The sequence below is a fragment of the Syzygium oleosum genome, unplaced genomic scaffold (genome assembly GCF_021117445.2).
Source record: "Syzygium oleosum isolate NSW1041296 unplaced genomic scaffold, Sole_v2.1 Sole_v2.47, whole genome shotgun sequence".
NCBI lineage: Eukaryota > Viridiplantae > Streptophyta > Magnoliopsida > Myrtales > Myrtaceae > Syzygium > Syzygium oleosum.
This window is the reverse complement of record NW_026607531.1, coordinates 1,424,235-1,440,652: the sequence shown is the minus strand read 5'-3', so window position 1 is coordinate 1,440,652 and position 16,418 is coordinate 1,424,235. Positions and strand designations below refer to the sequence as shown.

The window sequence follows — 16,418 nt, the reverse complement described above, 5'->3', positions numbered from 1 at the left end:
GATTATAGATGGAGTGGACCAGCATTCAAACATTATAATCATTCGACAAAAGCTAATGTTCTATAAATCAAAAAGGACTATAATTGAGTTTCGAAACATGACCCGTTGGTTTAATTACTGTTCAACAAGTCATGCTCCTCCAACAGCCTTTAATTTTCCTCCTAATCCCCAGCAAGCTACTCGTTCAAACTTATTTTCTGTTGAATCATGATAATCAAGAGAGATGCGTGGTTATCGTGCTTTCCAACACGCTCTCCGCCTCAAAAAATTGCGTTATTTCGCACTCAAAAGCTTCACTTCTTGCACTTCAGCCAAAAAGAAACAAAACTCTACTCTCTGCAAATAAACGGATTGCTCTAAGGCTGAAGGACAAACAGCGTGTCTCGCTGGAGCGCGATAGGAGAGAGCTTCAATGTTGTCATCCGGCAGCGGCCTCACATTCAAGCTCCATCTCCCTGTGATCTTGAATATCTGCGATCACTCCGTCCGTGCCAAGTCTCATCTGTCATCCTCCACGGACGGTGCTGGCAATGGCATTGATATGACCGTGGGGCCGCTGGCCGATCCTCCGAGAGTGTATGGGTGTGTGATCGGAATCCAGAGGGGTCGCACCGTAGAGATATGCAACAGCTTCGAGCTTTGTGACCCCATCAGTCAATCGCTCGACTGCGCCTTTCTCAACGAGCAGCACAAGCGCTGTTCAGTCCCTTCTCTCATCCTCTCGCTCTCTCTATTTATCTTCCGTTTTTGGCCCTTTGTTTTTCATGATTGTGAGCGAACTGTGTTTTTGACCGCTTGCTTCCATTGCGTAGACGGAGGGGCTTAGGACTTGAAGCATAGTTGGTGTTCTAATTTTTTCCTTTTTTGCTTTATAATTGGCGACAGACATGGAGATATACCCGGATTTCGATGTACTAGGATGGTACTCGACCGGGAGCGACGTGGCAAAATTGGATATGGCCATTCACAGAAGTGTAAGTTCAGATGTGTAATCTTTGGTTGGACGTGATATTTGCCTTATGTATTGATTCTGTTTTGTTCCATTTATTTGGGCACGTAGAGTGTCTTTCGCTCTCTATATATATAGACACACACACGAAAGATGTACTATTTGCGATAACACCGAAATGCAATTCACACATGAATTCTGCAAATTCAGACTCGAACTGCAATATATTCTTTTATATATATATATATATGTTATATATGTCCTTTTTAGTTTTTTAATGTGGTGCAACTCGTCCAAGTCGGTAGACAAAGCTCGTTTATGAGCTGCGTTATCAAACATAATGGTTCTATGCTTCCCGCAGACAAATTCAAATCTCTATGTTTATTGTTTGTTGGGTGTTTAGATTACAAAAGGATGATGGCTATATATGGCTATATGCATTTACACTCGTATATTTCATTTAACAGTTGATGAATATCAATAAAAGCCCCGTGTACGTTCTTCTCAATCCTCGTGCCCATAAGGATCCCCATGTTACTATCTACGAAAGTGGTAAGTGACTTTCATGTCTTTTTTTTGAAATTCCGTTGGTTACCTTGTTGTCACGGGAATTCTATTCATGGTAATGTTTTCCATTCCTCCTTCCAATCATGCGTTGTGCTGCATTTGCTAGAAAAAGCGTTGGACTTCTTGGTATTTAGTATTTCAAGAGCATTTTATACATGAAAGAGGCAGGTAGTCATCACAGTCAAGAGTTTAGGAAATTCAACTCTTTCATTAGAAATAAGCTCTAATAAAGTTTTGATGCCGTGGCCTATGGACCATTTTTTGGAACTTTTAGTTATGCCTTTTGCAGCAGACTATCTTATAACATTTGTTGCAACAGCCAAATGTTTACTGAAATTTTAGTTGATTGATTTTTTGCAACTAACAACACCAAGATGATTTTTCCTATTTATTGGACGGTTATCCACACAACCATAGAGGTGTGTGTCAAAGATGGGTTTCCACATGAAATTCGAGAGCATATATTTGTTCGTGCTAGCTACACTATTGAGGTATGATTTTTTATGTTCTCATGCATCTTGGTTTGTCTACTAATTCTCAACTAGGATAATTGATTCTCTCTTTCTTGCTTTGAAGGCGGAAAAAGCAAAAATGATATCAAGCGATCACGTTGTTCATCTGAACCCATCTAATGGGGGTACATCGGGAACTATGGGTAAGGCCTCGCTACCGTCCATACTCTTTAAGGATACATCTTATGTCTAATATATCTAACTTATTCATGATTTCTAGACTACAAAACTAAGTTACAGATTCATGCGCACAAGAGAAAAGTGTCTCAACCTGTTTATGATACCATCATTGTTGGATCTAAATTCGGAAAAGCATTCGAATCAACCGTATCCATAGATGGGGATTGCTTCACATCCGACATCTTCCCGAAAAAAAAAGATGCTGAAAAAGATGCTGCACGACTTGCGTTTTATCACTTGTCACGGAAGACAAACGATGAAGGCTGTCATCTAATCCACCAGGTTTGATAATTCTTTATTTATTCTTGCTATGCTTCATATACAGTCACTGGAGTTGTTTGTTAGAATATGTGGTATGGCTGCCTATAAATCATTTTTTTTAACTTCTCCCATATTCTTTTCATGCAAATGGATATCTTGAATAAACATTGAATTTAATCGATTAATGCATTGGGGACCTTCCAACTATGGATGTACATCGTAACCAAGAAAGTGGCTAACATACAGCAGGCACCAGAACCTTCAGGAAAGGAAACTGAAGTTCTTGGAACTCGAGAGGAAGGGCTTGATAAGAAAGATGAAGATTTTAAAGAGAAGGAAGAAAACAGAAAGGAGGATAAGACTCAGGTGGAGTCTTCTAGCGGAGGACTAAAGAAGAAGGAATCTCCCGAATTGAGTGAGCTAAGGAATGACGTCAAAAACCTTATGGTGCAGATGACTGAGCTGAAAGATTCTGTTCAAATCATGCAGAGTAGTTTGGGGAATTACATGAACCGAGTCGAACGTACTCTGGATTTCATGAAGAGTTATAATGTGCCCGAGGTTAATCATGACCTCTCAATGACACCTCCATCCTCTAAGAAAAGAAAAGAAGGGTGATTCGCATTTGATTTTTGTTTTTTAGTGCTGTTTATGAATTGACTTGATGTTTTTGGCAAACCTTGATTTATGAATTGACTTGATGTTTCTTCTGCTGCTGTAGCAACTCAAAGTGTGAGCTTCTATGTCACTTCTTTCTCAGTCCCCGTGATGACATGATTTTCCCACTTTATTCCTCAACCATTCTTTTTTGTCAGATCAGGCAACACTAGCAAGGCCTGTTTCGGTTTTCTTACCAAGGATATGCTTTTGCAATAAAAACTGAACTTTTTTCCTATGAGCAAATTAATATACTCGGGATAACATGTTCGGATCATTACCTGCTGAATCCAGTAAGTTAGTAGTCATGCATTGCCTCTACTATTCTTTGCTTTTCCTCATTGAGCTGCACATCCTCAAAGGAGATTCTGTTTATGGATGTTGAGGCCCTCCTGACCTTGCTGTGCTAAGGGAATTTAAAGCTTTCAGTGCGATTCAGTTGCAGTTATATACAGTCTGGTTGTAGGCTTTCCTATATATGAAATTCTCTGACAAGTTTATGTGCACTTACATGAGCATTGTAAGAGATCCCTTCATGATGTTGATCTGATTTAGTAAGACTTTGTAATTGATTTCAAATTAATTTCATGAAAGATACGGATTCAGATAGTGATTTTGCCTTCACATTTCCTTTAAGTGCAAACATGGCTATAGTGAGAACAAAAATCAACTGCATGCAATATTACTATAAACGTATGCAAAATATGGATTAACTAAACAAAACCGGAGGAATACTTTGAGTTGGTGGGTTGCGCCGAAACTTCAAGCCTGTCAGTCTCAGGCCGAGATAACATCAGAAGGAGCTGCTTCCTCTTCTCTCTTCCAACAACGTAATTCTCCACGGCACCCCAGACACGATGGTATTTGCTATTCTGCATGCTCTATAATTATCATATCAGCACCCAAGTCCATCAATAGGAATAAAGAACAGCATGAAAATTGTGTTTGACCAATTATTAAGATTCTCCACAGTGTTAAGAAGAGTAACTTACCTCATCAAATAACGACTTCCCGTTTTCACGTCCGGATCCCGTTAAGTCAGATTGAGGAGAATATACTCACTCATTCCGTAATTAGTTAACAAATATGGATATAGATCGAGCCTCGCTCTTGGAAAAATTCATATCCTTCATGTCGTACCATTCAGGCTCTTGAGTCCACTTTCAATTCCACCTTGAGAAGAGGTACTCAAAGAAGAAAATGTAAAATATTCTTTGAACATACATAATTGGACAACATGGAACGATAGTGAGAAAGCTTGGATATTTGGTGTTTGGTTGATTTGAATCACTGTTCGTAATTTCAAAAAAAAAAACTACTAAAAAGGACCTAATTACGTTTCAAAATCAACTGACCAAAAAAGAAAAATTCAAAATCACAGTGATAAGAACACCGAATTAATTGTCGTACTCATTCTCTCCTCGCACCGTAATCCATGGTGCGTTACAATCTTAATTCAATTATTATCATTAATGCAAATAAAATTTTCTTAAGAGATAGATAGATACCCAATAATAGCCCATACAATTAGGTGAGTCGTGCTTTCGTTAAGCTTGAACATCAAAGTTTTACATCATAGGATTTGTCGAGGCCGGAGAATTGAGAATGAGATTCAAAGTCCAGATATATTGTTTCTGGTCATTCCAGGTTTCAGGAATGCTCTTTTTATACTTTGTCAATTCTGAAGATAAACAAGAGATGCTCTATATTCAATATTGGCTATTCATATGCTTGCATACCCAAAGGAAAAAGTAAATCGACTGCAAAGTTAATGCACAGAGCTTGGTACTAGTGGCGAATTTGAGGAAGTAGTAACAATTCTTTCTCAGTCATTGATGGTGGATCTAGCCGTTCTTGTCTATGACGTTGAGTTTAGAAAAGCAAAAGCAGCTGCACATGGAGGATTCCTCCAAAATGACCATCGAGAACAAAATTCTGCACTACCACATCAAGGATGCCACCAGGTCACCCTAACATTATTTTCTTTTCCTCTTTCTTCTTTCTTTCTTTCTTTCTTTTTTGGGTGAGATTAGAGGTTCTCTGACGACATAGAATGTATTGATTTTGAAGTGATAAAAAGACATCTAAATAGAACTCCAAACCGCAGAAAATCTCTTTCTGTTCCATATGCATAACAACTTAGTAAACCAGAAAATAGGTCAAGAAGGTGAAGAGGAAGGACTGTAGAGCACACAACATTATGAGAAAAAGGGTTTCTATGTCTCCCTGAACGAAACACACGGTGCCTATCAACAATCCATTGGAGAAGATTGGATCTTGAAACAAAGCTGAGATGAATAAAAGAAAAGAAGTAGAGCAAAGCATTTTCATGACCAGACGGAGACTCGTCCATTTAATCACCAGTCACAGTGGACCCCTTTAACCTTCAATAAAAGGAATTTGATTCAGTATTTACGGTTTAAGTATTTCAATTAGATGGTAAATAGCTTATAGGAGCGGAACACCAGCTTCCTCGGAGAAAGTTTCACGCAATAAATAAAAGAAACAGTGAGTATCTAAGTTCACTTAGACACCAAACCGCCTTTCTTGCATCGGAGGTTACCATGGTGTCCAATGAAAAACTGCATCAACTCCAACAAATCCCAATCTGATCTTAGATATTTGGATTAGGAAAATGAATATATATATGACGCGCCTAATAACCCCACTTGGAGAAACTAGCATTTCAGAGCAAGCAAAGAAAAGTTGAAGTTAACATTGATTTTATTATACTTTACTAAGAGCAATCTATAATCACAAGCATAGTCACTCATGTACAGGACCGTTGCTGCCTTGATTATGAAAACAATGCTAGGATGACACCTTAACGTTGGCACCACCCGAAGGAGCAACCGCAATCTGACATTCCCTTTTTTCTATGGTTATCATATTTTAATTTAAAGCAAAAGTACATGACTCTCTGTTAAGGATCTGTTGGGGCATACGGCAAATTCACTGTCTTTCTAGTTCTTCCCCTACGTCTATTACGAGTCCCGATCAAGTCGATTTTCTCATCGAATCCCCACTTATTTCTAGGTCTTCCTCACCCCCGACCTGAGCCTCTACCGGAGTATCTGAAGGCCTTCGCTCTGCATGGCTGGACCCTTGAGCTTCTTTTCCTCTTTTTCTTAATCGGATTCTTGATTGGGTCTTCGATTTGATTCTTGATTGGCTCGACATTGTCTCTCATCTTATCTAACATGATAAGATCACGAATCAATAAGAGTCAACAGATCATTTTATCAACCATAGTTTTGTATCGATTTGAATGAAGTGAAAAAACCAACCGTGGGTGATAAATACGACCGATAAGTACATAAACTGGTCCTCTGTAGAGTTATAACAAGTGTTCAGAGGGGACCTCGAAAAGTCAATCAAATAATTTAGATCTTAATCTAAATAATAGAATCAACATCGAACCAGCGAGTGACGATAATTTTTTAGCTAATATTTCCCATGAATAAAATGACGACTACGATTGTTCTTAATAACAATAATGACTACTGCTACTGAGGCAAAAAAATATGGATACATTAGACAAAATTTGGTTGCCTGTTGAAATTGTGATCAATTTTTATCTAGAACAATCTAGACGTCAGCTAGGTTCTAGAGCAAAAGTTGGTTGTTGAGAGTTGTGGTCTATAAGTCACTTCCCATAATACTAGTTCCTTCGCTTCCGAACTGTTTCACCGAGCTGTCCCTCTGCAAACACCAATCAACTAACCCTTTCTCCAAATCCCACATATAAACCAACAAATACTAACATTGCCACTGCTTATGTCACTCGGATTGATGAAGGCTGTCGATAGAACAAAATCCCTCAAGACATATTTAGTTTGTAAAGAGGCAAATCGCATTTCTTTTTTTTCTGTCATGATGATTAGCAAAAAAGGTATATCTCCAAGTCCTCCCGCTAGAGATGCGCAGCTTCATATAAACCCATCTGCTAGTCTTAAGAGACATGCCTCATGAAAAACGCAGCTGGCAGTGTTATATAAAAGGGAGGGAGTCTAATTTTCCTTCACACGCGTGGTCCTCTAATTGGTCTCATTTGTTCATTTGATCTTTTAAGTTTTTGCCACTCAAATCCTCAAACTCATTCATTTTGTGTTTTTGGCCGTAGCATTTCTGTTCTTACTAATTGTAAGAAAGGGCTTTATAATACAAATCAGGTGAAACAACTATAATGTACCACGAAAGGCTAGAGAACAACATTTGAGGACATGGATAAGTTAAATACCTAAAACTAGACAAAAAAATCATGTAGTGATATGTAAAAGTGTCATGCCCTCAGTACCTATTATATCCACTGTTAATGCCCAGTTTGTGACATTCCGAAATTCCACCAATTGAAATTTATTGAATAATTGAGTTTTATGAGATGTGCTCGCAGTAAATTCTCGCCCGGAACTGATCATTCCTGGGAATGCTAACCATTAGGGAAAGGCTAATAGGAGAATTAAATTCGCGCGACTAGAGAAAATTCGATCGTGAATGGATTTCGACCATTAAATCGCGTAAGTGATATTTTGAGCCACTGTTGGCCGATCCAAGGATAGTTAGGGATCAGTTCGCCACTGTTCTAGTAGTGGATCGCGGGTGATTCCGTTGGACCACGAAGCGACTTGACGAATGATTCCAAAATTATACCGAACGATCGTACCCCTCGGATCAAGTGATTGATCTTTGCGATTTTAATGACAACCGAGGTCGTCACGTACCGAACGAACTTGCACGTGACTCGATTTAGTATCAGTCATGAGTCGATTTCACGAATTTCCCCAGCAAGCCGCCCGTTAGCTCGAGAAACGCTCGAGTTGCGTTTAATAGAATTTAATTATTGAAATTTTGCCCAAATTGGACACCGGAAAATTAGGAAGTCATGACGGAACGTTAGGACGACGTTGCACGTGACACGTGTGAATTTTTGGTGCGCTTAAATCCTTCGGAAAAATTCGATTTGGGCAAGAAACGGAGAATTGGACCATTTTACCCTTGAGTATTAAAGAAAAGGTAGTTTTAGGGTCAAGGGGCATTTTGGTCATTTGTGCCCTAGATATTTTGGGTCAAAGCTCGAAGAAAAAGCTAGACCATTCTTTCTCTCCCCTCATTTCTTCTCTCTCCCCCATCGTGAAATTTCCCCCCCTCCACCGTGAGACTTCTCCCTCTCCACCGATCACTCTCCCTCTCCCTCCGCCGTTCACCACCGCGCCCCAAGCCGCCGTCCGTACGTCCGCCGGACCGCCGCCGCGCCCAAGCCGCCGTCCTCACCGCCTCATCCCCACCCAACCGTGACACTCTCTCTCTCTTTCCATCTCTGGCCGTGGGCCCTCTTAGCCGCCGTGAACACCGCCGCAAGCCGCCGCTCGCCGATCGTGGCCGATTGTCGCCGCCGCCGCAAGCCTTCGTCGGATTTCAAGTTTTACCGCCGCTTTTGTTCTAGCCGAGAGAGTCTAGAACGAGGTAAGTTGTGATCTAAACCCTCGCCTAGTAGATCGGGTTGTTTCGGGTTTAGATAGACGCGGGTTGTTGTGATTTTGCGGGCTAAGTTGAATTACGGGCCATAGGGTTGAATTTCGAGGATTTTGGTGGAAAATTTGGGGCCGATCAATGCTGTGAATTGGGGTTTAGTGTGCTGTGGTGTGCTATTGGGTACGAGAATGGTCCCGTTGAGTCCGGCTCGGAGTTTTATGTAAATATCGTGAAGAGTCGGAAGTGTGATTTTATGGTTTGAGTGCAGAAATTACTGTTCACGAGTTGTGCAGAAATTACTGTTCACGAGCTGTGGGTGTACTGTTCACTGTGCTGTGGTGAGTCGTTTGACGCGTAATTGGTGCCGTTAGGTCCGTCTTGGAATTTTATGAAAATCCCGTGAAGGGCTGAAAATGATTTGAAAGCATTTGAACAAAGAAAAATACTGTTTTACGCGAGAATGTGTTTTTGTGTGAAAATGGTGATGTGGTGAAGTGTGGGGTGCAAGTGTGCACGGAATTTGAGGCAATGGCATGAGAAAGTGAGTTGGGATCGGGCCGAGTATCATAAGCTCGGGCAACGATCATGTAGGTCTGTTGCATTTGGCACGGGCTGAGGCTCGAAAGAGCATGATTGAGTTCGGTCCGAGGCACGATCAGCTCGGGTGAGACCGGGATTGGACCGAGACATTATAAGCTCGGGTTTCGATCATGTAGGCCTGTCGCATTTGGTGCGGGCTGAGTGTTGATCGCAGTGTACCTGAGGCGTGTACGTTTACGCGGGTCACTGGCGAGTGATGTGGGAAGTAATGAGTGGTCGCAGTGTACCTGAGGCGTGTACGTTTACGCGGGTCACTGGCGAGTATTATGGGAAAGAAGAATTGAGAATGGAAAGAATGAGAAAGTGGAGGTGGAATGGGCGTATGTTGAGTGGATCGAAATCGTGTTATGTTCGTTGGTGAATGATTTGTGGAAAATTTGTATGTTGTGTCTTGTGTTTTCAAAATAAATTTTTATAGTGGACTAATGTGCGGTGCGTGTGTCGAGAGTCCAGGTATGTGTATTCGTGTGTTTTGTGGTGGATTGATTGGTTATGAGCTTATCTATGTCCGAATAACGTGATAGCCTAGGTAGGGTTTAGGTTACAACTTATTGAGAAGTGTCTCATGGTTGTATAAACCAAACCATTTCGAGATCCCCCGCCCGAGCGATGAATATTCCGCCGCCGCCACCAGAACGTTTCGGAGCCCTCAGTAGATGGGACGATACAAGGGGATTCCGACTCAGAGGACGAAGAATCGGATTCAGAATGGACGCCTAGTAAGGGGCGTAGGAAGTAATATCCGTTTAGAGGATGGGTTTTTGTGAGTACCATTTTTGGATGGAAAGTTGATCAGGTCATAGACCCCTTTTTGTTACTGACCGTAGTAGTGTGGCGGGCACTTGTTTATATGGTGGCGTGTAAGTGTTGGAGTGGCTTTGTAATTGTAAATATTTTGATATAAGTTTGAAAATGAGATATGGATATGTATATTCTCCCTTAATGCCTCCCCAATTTTTATATTGTCAGGGATTAATTGTAATATCCGCTGTGGTTGTAAATCTCTGATGATTATTTGAGGTCGGCGACATTCCTGAGACGTCGCACTCATCGACCAGGTAAGGGGCGTCACGTGCCCATTGGGGTTCGGGGCGTGACATCCCAGTTCTAGGTGCATCACTGATGTTTTTGTTATGTCCCTTTGAAGGCAACATCAATGATGTTTTTTGTTATGTCCCTTAGTTTCAGTTTCCAGAGTAGCGTGGATCCTATCCTAGTTACACCACTTGGCTTCCTTATTTAGATGGTCCGGAGCTTAAGCCCTAGGCTCCTGCGGTTGTAAGAGAGCATGTATATATATCACCACTCTAAGCTAATCAAAACATAATCAAGTGCACCAAACAAATTATGGTCCTTCAGAAATTCTGACGATTGTACTGAGCATCAGATTCATTCCTTACCAAGGCATACAGACTCTGAACATAGGATGCTTACACGAGAACTACCAAAAAGGGATTCGTGGCATCAAAAGAAGCAGCCCCCAATAGTACTTTGACCTCTTCTGCTACTCCAAACTGTCAGGTACTTTTCTGAGGCACCGATTTCAAGCGAATCTTACCATTGGAGATGCATCCATCACTGTGTTCATCTGCAACAAAGGTATGTCATTGTATGTTAAATTAAATACAAAATGTACACAGCGTGGTTTTTTTCCTTTTATCTTTTGACTTTTTTCCTCAACTTCTAAAATTTGAAATTAGATCATTTTTCACGTTTAATAACTATAGGTTCTTCTTCGTATGAACTTTCAGTCCACCCTTGAGATCCACTATAGCTGCTCGTTTCCAAGGATGGCTCATTCAAAGAGTCATATCATTGGCTGGTGAATTTGTCTTTCTTTGGAGATCGATCATGTTTTGATGATGACAATTCTCTCCTTTTTCATCTGCACGACTGAAAATCATCGTCCAATATTTCAATTGAAGTGTCCCCAACCTCTTCCATTTTTTTCGACCACAAATGCTCGTCAGCAGGCTTGGATTTTTCATGATTTTCTTTAGAAATCATGGGATATTCAATTTCTAAAGCACTCCTATCGAATATTACCACTTGAAACACAGTTTCCTTCGTATCTGAAGACTGGGAAGTGACCGTGTTCGATTGACTAGTGCTTGATGAAATCTGACCAACCGTCTTGTAGCTAAAAATCAGCATTTTGCCTCCACAATTTCACTTTCCAATTGTCACCACTTGGAACATTGAGGCCCACCAAGTTGGAGAAATTATTCCCATATTTTGTGGCGAATTTTTTTTTTTGAAACCACAGTTTAAAAAATCATAGTGCAATTTAGGCAGTAGCCTAAGCAGAAACATGCAATCAGGCACACATGATTTTTATTTTTTGCTTGGAACAATTATATATCAAAGATGCTTGCATTACAAGTTCAAAAAGTGATTATACAATAGCAGGAAGATCTTTTGATATATGTACAAGAAATAGTTATTGAAAATGAAACATACACATCACTTGTCAGGAGATTCACCCAACTCATGCAATCAGGTTGTGGATGCTTCACGTATGGCGGAACTCATTGATTTAATCCATTATAGGATAATGCTAAATATACTCATCACTTGTTGAATATTAAATATGATGACACACTTGACAATCTATGGCATGACTTTCCCAATCAGTTACACTTCTGTAGGTAGATCAATGTTAAATTACCGATTCAATTTCTAGAATCTTCAAGATGGACTTTAAATAGATAAGTCAAGAAAATTTCCAGAACCAAATCTGGTACTTGGCGGCAAATGAAGTGACCGGAGTTCACTAATTTTGTGAAGAAGTCTCTAGTACTACGTGGGAAGCAAGTAATGCCATCTGTAAAGGTCCAAGGCGGTGACTGAATTGGGTCAAGAGAGACTGCCTTGTTGTCAGACGTTGTGAGCAAGGGATGTCGGTCGACAATTGCAGAGAAAATCTTGACTTGAAGAGTAAAGAAATGTCTAGCGTTATCTAGCTGTCTAAGTCGGTCAAAGAAAGAGGCGGTGACGTACGCCTATAAATAGGGAGGTGGATGTCGAATCCAAGCAAAAAATAGCCTCTCTCCTTCCTTCTTTCGTAATACCAACTAATTGTAAAAGCATTTGTCCCGTTGCTATAATTTGTGCTATTTCTCTGCTTTGAAGTGCCGACCCTTGTCCTTTCTCACAAATAACCCACGCGCGCACACGCTTGCACACAGGCTTTCTCAAACACTAGCAATCAATCACGATGCACCCACCATTGCTCTCCGAAAGAAAAGCATCACTTGATTCACCACGACACGGTGTTGCTATCCAGATGTCTGATTATGTAATAAGATTCAAATCAAATCATACGAAAATGAAGTCTCCAAAGAGACTTGTTGTTTATGCTAAAAGCAACCCACCACGAGAACCAAAAAAAGGCCACAGTGCCCAAAAGGCAACAGTGAAACCGGTCCATATACAGAAAAGAAGACAGCCCACCAAGTAACTATAACCACAAAACGCGAAAAGAGACGGAGAAAGAACCAACGATGGTCATCTTCATCTGCAGTCAAGGTAGATAGGGTTATCAGGTGTGTGCAAAAAAATTGAAAATTGCCCAAACTGCCTAGGACTACCTGAAACCGGACCGGAACCGGTGGTTCTTAAGGGAACCAGTCTGGTTCCCGGTTCTAATTTTTGAGAACTGGTGGTTATCGGTCCGGTTCTCGGTTCTAGGTGTGGAACCGCTCGCCCGCCCACCTGAATTGGACCGGTAATATAATAATAAATATAATATAATATATAATATTTATTTATTTAATTTTAATTTTTTTTTAAAAAAAGAAAAATCATAAATCCTTAAACTAGATCTAACTCGCTCAACACTCACAACCTCACATTGAGCCAAGAAACACATTTTTTCGCTTTCGTCTCACGCTCACTCTCACTTTCTCACTCCTCTATCGATGCTCACCTTACAGTCTCCGATTCTCCATCTCGTTCTTCATCTTTGTCTTTCCGTCTCCGTCCTCGGCTAGTGGGATCGATTCCATGGACCCACCCAGGAACCGGACCGGCGTCCAGTCCGGTTCTGGGGTGGGTTATGGAACCAACGGGCGGTTCTCGATTCTAATTTTTCGGAACCAATCTTTAGTAGGTGGTTCCTGGTTCTAGAATGGGAACTGCCCACCTGGACCTACTCAGCCCTAAGGGTTATGCTCACCCATGTACTACTTCGATTGACATCACCAAAGCGGCCAAATGTTCCCATGGAACAGGCAAAAGATTGCTTCTTTATTTTATTTTATTTGGGTCACAAAAAGATTGGTCATGTAACAAAAAAAGGATCTCCTAATTCTTAGAGTTGATTTTAACCGGCATTGATTTTGATACCTATGGATACAGAGAGAAGTCTCTGTTCGGGTCAAGAACTTGAAACCATCAGGAAAAGTAATTTCGAAAGAAGAAATTGCATAAGAAATGGTATGGATCGAAGGCTCACAAGCTTTCCACTCTTAATGGTGTTGGACAGGACAATCTTGAAGAAGTGAGGAGTCTTGGCCTAAAAAAGTTGACCATCATCTTCGGCATAAAGAGAATAAAGCTTTTTCTGGGCTTCCGGCACATGTTCCCCATATCTGCAAGATACATTATCGGAAGTTTGACATATGCAGTTAGGATATGTCAAAGCCTCGAGACGCACATATGCTTGCCTTCCAGTTGCAAGTTTGGCGGCCTAATTTTGATCGAGCAGCCAACTTAACATCTATACAGACTTTATAACACTGCCTCCAACACTTAGACCAGTTGCTAATCTATTCAGATTTTGTGAAGGATCCTCTCACTAGCTGTATGAATAATAGTATATTTCACATGCAGCTTCCAACTAGGCATCTGTATGAAGTAAATAGTCGGTGCAAAGTAAGAAGATGTGTCGATCCTAGGCATGCCAAAGAAGACAGACATCACAAGACTATAGTTGAGTTGTGTATGCAAGTGTTCAGGTAATGCATGAAGAATATATAATTCAGAGCATAAACATGTTTTCTCTCCCTGATTGTGACAATCAGGGTTAAAGCATGGTAAATAACATAAAAAACCATTGGCGAAAAAACAACTCGGCAACCAGAAACTGATTGGTGCGTCCAAGAAGCTCACCTCGTGTACAAACAATCTCCACAAAACTGTCCCTGCACCATGTTACATTGGCTGCATTATGTACGATAGCCAAGAGTTTTGCGCCTGTTGGAAGCAGCTTTATCTTAGGATTGAAAGATATGAGGTGAATTATACGTTCAATTTTAATTACCATATAAGAGATCGAAATGACGAAAAGCCTACTATAGTAGGGTACCTCATACTAATTGGAACAATTATTTATATCTAGCCAATTCTAGCAGAATTTGACTTATTAATTAAAAACTTATCATTTTCTTGAATGATAATAAGTGAAACTAATATTGTTTGCAAGTTCCTGTTGCTATGTACAAAGAGAGAGGAAATCTATCAATAACACATTTATTCAGAATCAACTATCAAGGGATTGAATTTTACTCAAGAGCTCAGCCCCCTTAGAAGAGATCATTATGCAATTGGGACCGGATTCAAATTTTAGGAGTTAGCAATGTGGATAAATCTCCAACTTGAGAATCAAATTACAGGCTCTTAGCATTCCACGTGAGACTTGGGGTCAGGGCATCATAGTTAATGTTAAAAGAAGACCAGAAAACTATCCAAAAGAGTATTGATCCTGTCTTGGTATACTCCATAATTGGAAAACCTCTATCTGCAAAACCTAGACGAAAGAAAACAAAACCAGTATCCGACATCAGCGGCACGTAGTGGAAACCAAAATATTAGTTCTTGGGGAAAAGTGCCAAAAAAGTCCTAAACCTTTTGCATTTGTGCCAATTTAGTCCTAAACCATTTTTTGGTGTCAATTCAGTCCTAAACATTTTGCATTGGTATTAATTTAGTCCTAAACCTTTTTTGGTGCCAATTCAGTCCTAAACTTTTTGTATTGGTGCTAATTCAGTCCTAAACCTTTTTTTCTTTGTGCCAATTCAGTCCTTCCGGCCAATTTTGGTCGGATTTTGCTGACGTGGACACCGGCCGACCGATCACCGTTGCTGATGTGGACAACTTTTAATAATATTTTAATATTTTTTAAATATTTATTTATTTTTTTCTTTTTTTTCCCTCCTCCCTGTTTCCTCCAGTCGGTCACCGGACAGGCGACCGACCAGAGGCTAGATTCTGGCGAGGACTCGCCAGCCACTAGCGCAACCTTGCCGGCCACTGGCGAGGACTCGCCAGCCACTAGCGCGACCTCGCCGGCCACTGGTGAGGCTCGTCCTTGCCAGCGACGGCGAGTCTCGCCATGGCTGGGCGAGGCTAGACCTCGCTAGATCTTGTGAGGTCATGCCTCGCCCAGTCGCCGGCGAGGTCGACCTCGCCGATAGAGGCTCGCCCTCGCCAGCGACGGCGGAGGCAAGCCTCGCCATGGCTGGGCGAGGCACGACCTCGCCAGATCGGGCGAGGCTAGACCTCGCCAAATCTGACGAGGTCGTGCCTCGCCAAGCAGCCGGTTAGGCTCGAGCCCTCGCTAGAGGCCTTCATTGCGGCCTTTGGCGAGGGTTCGAACCTCACCGGTGGCTAGGCGAGGCCTGATGTTGCCGGATTTGGCGAGGTCGAGCGTCGCCAGCCACTGGGCGATGCACGACCTCGCCAAATTCGGCGAGGTCCAGCCTCACCCAGCCATGGCGAGGTCGACCTCACCGGCGGCTAGTCGAGGCATGACCTCGCCAGATCTGGCGAGGTCCAGCCTTGCCCAGCCTTGGCGAGGATCGCCTTCGTCGTCGCTGGCGAGGGCGAGCCTCGCCAGTGGTCGGTCACCAGTCCGGCGACCGGTTGGAGGAAGGAGGGGGGAGGAAATAAAAAGAAAAAAAAAATAAAAATTTAAAAAAATATTATTAAAAGTTGTCCACGTCAGCATCGGTGAACGGCCGCCGGTCGGCTGGTGTCCACGTCAGCAAAATCCGGCCAGAATTGGCCGGAAGGACTGAAATGTCATAAAGACAAAAAGGTTTAGGACTGAATTGGCACCAATACAAAATGTTTAAGGCTGAATTGGCACAAAAAAAATGTTTAGGACTAAATTGACACAAATGCAAAAGGTTTAGGACTGAATTGGTACTAAAAAAAGGCTTAGGACTAAATTGGCACAAATGCAAAAGGTTTATGACTTTTTTGGCACTTTTCCCTTG

The 16,418-nt window shown here is 41.5% G+C and overlaps 1 protein-coding gene across 1 annotated transcript; it reads left to right on the top strand.

The window, feature by feature from the left end:
- Nucleotides 1–412: 412 nt before the first annotated feature.
- On the top strand, nucleotides 413–2,496 carry LOC115694215 (COP9 signalosome complex subunit 6-like). The gene is made up of 6 exons (XM_030621335.1): nucleotides 413–698; nucleotides 886–974; nucleotides 1,417–1,501; nucleotides 1,934–2,007; nucleotides 2,093–2,171; nucleotides 2,249–2,496. The coding sequence occupies exons 1-6, from the start codon at nucleotides 413–415 to the stop codon at nucleotides 2,494–2,496; spliced, it is 861 nt and encodes a 286-aa protein (XP_030477195.1).
- Nucleotides 2,497–16,418: the final 13,922 nt, after the last annotated feature.